The following is a 5,651-nucleotide window of genomic DNA, read 5'->3' as shown; positions in this document are numbered from 1 at the left end:
GCTCCAGCCCCTGCAGCGCCTCACTGTCCAGCGACAGGACCTTCCCTGTGTGGGAGAGATGCCTCCATCACATGCTGCCCATCCTCACTGCCAGGACGGTGCTGCCCTGCCCAAGCATGGTGCTTCTGTGGGGAGAGGGGCTGCCCACCTGGTTCAGGGGCAGTGGGCAGCTCTGTGTCTGGCCTCTGCTGGGAGGCCTGCAGCAGGATCTCCCGCACCTGCAGACAAGCACAGATGTCAGCATCCCGCAAAGCACTGCCCCGATCCCCCTCACCTCCACATGCTATGGATCTCTCGAGGACACGGAGGGGCATAGGCATGGGACAGGTGCATCTTCTGGAGCTCTGCCCCATCCATGCTGCTGCCCCCACGGAAATGCTCCCAGGAAGTTTGTCTCACTGCACCAATCACCTTCTGGCTCCGAGTCAGGTCCAGGGACGTGTGGCAGCGGCGCTGCCTGTGCCCTGCCTGCCCCTGCCCATGCGTGGGGGACGTGGGACTAGTGCTGTGCTCCACAGCTGGGGCTGGCTCCCCTAGCTCCATGGCTTGCTCCTGCTCCTCGGGGTCGGTGTCCGTGTCGCTGCTGGCCTCTGATGAGGACAGGCTCATGGGCTCATCATTCTCACACAGCACATCTGCCCCTGTCAGAAAAGGGTGGACTGAGTCCCCAGAAGGGAAGGTGTGCCCAGGGGTCTGCCCTGTGCCCAGTACCCCCTGGCGCAGGCAGCCAGGGCTGTAGAGGGAAAAGAGGAAGGCCAGTGTCTTACCAGCTTTGAGGAGCAGTTTGGTGAGGGTGGGGGAGCCCAGGCCAGCAGCCAAGTGCAGGGGAGTGTTCCCGGCAAAAGTCCGGCTGTTCACATCTGCTCCCAGCTATGGAGAAAGGCACGAGGCCATGAGCATGGGCTACCTGGGCACTGCTCCTCCTACACCGTGTCACCCCAAGACCTCAAGGGAGCCCTCATTTCTGCCAGGGCTCTGTAGGAGGCTGCAACCCATCCCTGTCCCACAGCCACCACCCCACCAGCCACCCCATACCTTCTTCACCAGGTGGGTGGCCATGTTCAGGTTCTCCATCTCCACAGCCAGGTGCAGTGGGGTCCTCCCACTTTGCCTCTCCACCGCATTCACATCTGCACCCTTCCTGATCAGCAGGTCCAGGCAGGCCAAACTCTTTGCCTTCACAGCCAAATGCACAGGCAGGAGGCCTGCAACAGGCGGAGAGGGTCAGCAGCCTTCTGGCCAAGTCCACGATAGCACCACTGGGGTCCTGCTCATCATCTCCCAGCCCTACTCACCATGAAAATTGGGCAGGTGGAGCAGGTAAGGGGCAGCCGAGCCCATGTGAGCCAGTAACGTCTTCAGCATCTCTTCATCGCCAGCCTGGAGTGCCAGGTGCAGCAGGGAATTGCCGTAGCGGTCCAGCAAGGTTGGGTCAGCACGGGCTTGCAGCAGGAGCTGGACCACTTGGGGCTGCTTGGTGATGACTGCCAGATGTAGCGGCGTCTGCGCGACAGCAGCAACCCCATCAACAGTGCTCACAAGAGGAGCCAAGTCTGCACCACAGTTTCCTCCAGTGTGGCTGCACCTGGCTCAGACCTGCAGCCTTCCCTCAACGGGAGCAGAAACAGGAGCCCCAGGGTTGGGAAAGAGGAGTGAGGAACTACTCCCAGGTAGAGGAGAACCGGCTGCTCTGGGAAACATGTACCTGCTGCAGGTTATTGGAGATGTTGATGATCTGCTGGCTGGGGATGCTAACGATGACCTCGATCAGCTGCTTGATCACAGCTGTCTGCTCGTGGATAATAGCAAGGTGCAAAGGCCTGTAGAGAAGAGCGGGATGGCCCCTAGCTCAGCTCCATGTTTCTTCAGGTACTCTCCACCACCCCCAGATCCCCCACAATGGCTCTGACAGCCAACAAGGTCCCCACACTCTTGTCCAAACCCCTGGTGTGCTCACGTGTCTCCGTTCTCATCCTGTGTGGCAGCCAGGTGCCTCTGGACTGCCAGCAGCATGCGGGGGTCACCAGTGACTGAGTAGTCGAGCAGGGCATGGGCATTGCGACGGGCTAGCGCCAGCATCCACAGCTGGTACAGCTGGGCTGGGGGACAAAGCAGGACGTTACCTCCAAAAGCAGCAGCCCCATCCACCCTCCTGCATCCCCCCAGGTATGGAGAGCAGCACCCAGCCCTGAAAGGTCCCCAGCCTGTGCCTCCTCTCCTGAGCAATGTCCCCCAGCCCTCCCTTAAGCTCAGACCCTCTTACTGTTCTTCTGCAGCTCCTTGCAGTATGTGCTCTCTGCAGGTGCCTGACTGTTGCTCCCAGGCCCCTCTGCCTCGGGGCCCTTCATCTGCACACCCCCCTGGTATCCCCCCACAGGGTGGGGACCGGGTGAGTAGATGCTGTTGTAGGTCAGCCCAGGGGAGTAGGGGAAGTTGAGGTTCCCACCTGCAGAGCAAGGGGAAAACAGGTGAGCAGAGTGGAGCAGGGAGGTCCCAGGGCCAGGCCATAACCACCCAAGTGTGGAGGGGGAAGAGACATCCCCACTCACCTCCTCCAGAGCCAAAGCCCCCGGCCCCTCCACCAGCACCCCCCATGTGTGAGCCCCCGCCAAAGTGCTGGGGGAACTGAGGCAGGACTTTCTTGCGCTTCCTCTCCACTTCTTCCTTATCTGCAGGGAGAAAGGGGCAGAGGGGTGAGGGGCAGCCCCAGCAGCAGGTGGCATGCCGGCCTGCCTGGGGGGTGCTCACCTTCCACCACTGGGTAGTAGGTGAACTGCTTGGAGTCACTCACGTCACCCCCTCGCTTCCGCTTCAGCTGCAGGAAGACGGTGACTGGACGGTCGATCTTGGGCTTGTGGTAGGGAGGTGTGCGGAAGACGATGGCATACTGTGGGCAGGACAGAGGGACATGAGGTCCTGCTCATCCCTGCAGCTGGGGACAGGGCTCTCTCACCCCACAGGGCACCTGTCTGCCTCGGGGCATGGCGGGACAGCCCACAACTCCCTTGTACCTGCTTGTGCACATCCGTGGGGGAAAAGTCCCCGAAGGCCTGCCAGCCGTTCTCGTCATCCTCATAGAAACGCACCTCGATGTCATCTGGGGAAAGAAGTGGCCCTGGCACCACCTGTCCCCTCATCCCAGTCAGGCTCCAGGGACACAGCCCCTCTGGAAGGTTTTGGATGGAGGAAATTGATTTTACCTTTCTGAACTTTGTCACACAGCAAGTAGACCTCGTCCCCTCCCCGCACAGAGCCTGCCGTCTTATCCATCCGTGAGATCTTCAGGTTGGAAGCTCCTGGGGACTCTGCAGAGCAAGAGGAGGTGTTGGCAGCCACTGTGCAGACAGAGAATCCCTCCCCTCCTAACCCCATCCAGCCCTGTGTCCTCCCTGGGCTGGCCTCACACTCACTGCTGTCGTGGATGGGGTCTGAGATGACAGGCTGGAGGGCCAGTGTGAAGTTCCCACTGCTGTCACGGAGGTAGGCAGTGAAGCGCAACCGCACGATGCTCAGGTCCATCACCTTCTTCAGCTCCTTTGCCTCCAGCTCGATCTCACGCAGCTCCGCTTCTGCCAGGGCAGGGTAAGACACCATCAGGCTAGGCAGGGAGATGGCATTCCAGGTCTCCCCACCTGCCCTCTCCAGCTCCATGCTAACCCCAGGCCCCCAAGCTGCCACCACAGGCTGCCCTCACCTGTCAGCAGACGGCTCCTGTTGCGCATCTTCTGCTGCTTCAGCTTTTCCTTCATGATCTCCATCATATTCTTCTTGGTGACATGAAGCACACCCAGGTTGCTGAATCTGGAGAAGAGGGAACCTGCTGGGATCTGAGAGCATCAGGGCTGGGAACAGCCAGCCCACAGGGGCACACAGGCTCCTGTGGCCAGGAGGGAGCTGATCAAAGCATGGAGTAGTGCCACTCAGGCAGTGGAGAGTAAATGTGTGTGTGGCAGAAGAGGAGCAACCACAGAGAGGAAAGGAACACAGAAAATCCAGGCTCCCACAGGTGTCAAGTCCAAAGGGCTGTCAAAGACAAGACCAGGAGGACTGAAGGCCAGAGAGATGCAAACGGGACCAGGCTGAGCCAGGGCTGGATACATAAGAGCAACTGCGGCAGCTGTTGAATAAGCCTGTGACTCAAGCTGGGTCCAAAAGTCACCTGCAAAACTGGGGAGCTGCAACCCCAAGGACAGACACACAGAATAAGCTGCATGTACCAAAACCCAGAGCTAGGCAAAAGGCTCAAGGGACAGAGTTGCAACTAGCCAGAGCTGTAATTAGTCACTGATCTTGGCTAAATACTCCTGACCCCATCCAGCAAATGTAGCTCCTGCGTGCACTAACCCCCATCTTCTCCCCACCTCGTAAGCTGCAGGCAGCACTCATAGCCACCTCGTGTAGGCAAGAGGCTATCCCAGGTCCCCCTTGCACATACTGAGCTGTCATGTCCTTGGGCCCCACGATCGTGACGCAGTTGCCAGCCTCGTTGCACTGCTTGCCCACCAGGCTGTGGGCATGTACACGGGGAGGGTCACTGTGCGTCACCAGGTCTACCTCGATCCGTGCCATCCCTGTGTAGTTGCAGACCTGCAGGCAGAAAGGAGATGGGAGTCAGGTACAATACACCGTGAGCCTGCAGGACTCTCCACAAAGAGCTGCTGTCCCTCCCCACGGCCACCACCCCTCCTGCCGCAGCCCTCCCATCCCCCCAGCATCATGAGACACACAGAGCTTATTATAAATTTCCTGTCTCTCCTTCAAGGCTCCCTCCTGGTGCCCATGCACAACTGGCTGAAGATGCTGCCCCATCCCCTTCCCAGGGCAGCACTCACCTTGACAGTGGGATAGGTCTTGCGCCCCTTCTCGCTGGATGCTCCCGGCAGCCCCCCATGTGAAGGGCCCTCGCAGCCGTACCGAAAACGGAAACCACGCTGTGGAGGCAAAGACAGGTCAGCCAAGGGTGGCCAAATCCTGGTGCATGAGAGCACAGGGTGATAACTACATCTGCCTTTACCTCAGTGACATCCTTACCTGCTTTGGCTGCTCGATAATGACAAGGTAGGGACCTTCCACTGGAGGACAGAGAGGAGAGGAAACCGGTAAGAAACGTGAAATAACCAAAGTGCATGTTCCCATTAAGGATGCTGGAAGTATGGGGATAGTACTGAAGGTGAGGTGACCCCTGTTTGTCCCATGGGGGTCCTCAGGGTCCCTGGCCCCTGTGTTGTCACAGCTCAGATAGGAGCAGCAGTCAGAGCAGTAGGGAGAAGAGGGAAGGACTATAGGAGCTCTGTCACTTAGGGAGCAGGGATGCCCAGGAGGTCACAGCCCAACCTCCCTGATAGTCCCTGGTAGACCGAGCAGCAGGGCCAGGTGGAACGGGTCCTGTCCTGGCGGCACGAGGCAGGGATTCCCAGCCAGCCCACAGTGGGGCCAGTAAGGACGCAGCCTGTGGTGCTGCTGGGAACTAAGAGGCGTGAGTCAGCCTGCTGGGAAACCCCGCTGCAGCTGGGGACCCCCGGGAGGGCACTGCCAGAGAGGCCCTTACCTGTCTCCACCAGGGGCTCCTTCTGCTCCATCATGTGGGAGCCAAAACTGAAGTCATCATAGTCAATTCCATCCAGGCACTGGGTGATGGGAGGGAAGATGAG

General features: G+C 59.5%; 1 protein-coding gene across 1 annotated transcript in view; it reads right to left on the bottom strand.

Moving 5' to 3' along the window:
- Nucleotides 1-5,639, bottom strand: part of NFKB2 (nuclear factor of kappa light polypeptide gene enhancer in B-cells 2 (p49/p100)) — a gene marked incomplete at its 5' end in the record, with an annotated part of 6,168 nt that extends 529 nt beyond the window's left edge. The window contains 19 exons of the mRNA XM_009079046.1: nucleotides 1-45; nucleotides 149-218; nucleotides 412-641; nucleotides 768-870; nucleotides 1,036-1,205; nucleotides 1,296-1,503; nucleotides 1,706-1,820; nucleotides 1,958-2,099; nucleotides 2,264-2,446; nucleotides 2,550-2,669; nucleotides 2,749-2,887; nucleotides 3,012-3,097; nucleotides 3,201-3,305; nucleotides 3,411-3,569; nucleotides 3,695-3,801; nucleotides 4,436-4,587; nucleotides 4,833-4,931; nucleotides 5,032-5,072; nucleotides 5,549-5,639. The exon at nucleotides 1-45 is cut by the window's left edge and continues 116 nt beyond it. Of these exons, the coding sequence (XP_009077294.1) occupies nucleotides 1-45; nucleotides 149-218; nucleotides 412-641; nucleotides 768-870; nucleotides 1,036-1,205; nucleotides 1,296-1,503; nucleotides 1,706-1,820; nucleotides 1,958-2,099; nucleotides 2,264-2,446; nucleotides 2,550-2,669; nucleotides 2,749-2,887; nucleotides 3,012-3,097; nucleotides 3,201-3,305; nucleotides 3,411-3,569; nucleotides 3,695-3,801; nucleotides 4,436-4,587; nucleotides 4,833-4,931; nucleotides 5,032-5,072; nucleotides 5,549-5,639 (2,365 nt within the window). The remainder of the gene's footprint in view (nucleotides 46-148; nucleotides 219-411; nucleotides 642-767; nucleotides 871-1,035; nucleotides 1,206-1,295; nucleotides 1,504-1,705; nucleotides 1,821-1,957; nucleotides 2,100-2,263; nucleotides 2,447-2,549; nucleotides 2,670-2,748; nucleotides 2,888-3,011; nucleotides 3,098-3,200; nucleotides 3,306-3,410; nucleotides 3,570-3,694; nucleotides 3,802-4,435; nucleotides 4,588-4,832; nucleotides 4,932-5,031; nucleotides 5,073-5,548) is intronic.
- Nucleotides 5,640-5,651: the final 12 nt, after the last annotated feature.

This window comes from Acanthisitta chloris, unplaced genomic scaffold (assembly GCF_000695815.1).
Source record: "Acanthisitta chloris isolate BGI_N310 unplaced genomic scaffold, ASM69581v1 scaffold31797, whole genome shotgun sequence".
NCBI classification, from domain to species: domain Eukaryota; kingdom Metazoa; phylum Chordata; class Aves; order Passeriformes; family Acanthisittidae; genus Acanthisitta; species Acanthisitta chloris.
Note: the sequence above shows the minus strand (reverse complement) of the source record. Positions and strands in the feature narration are given on the sequence as shown.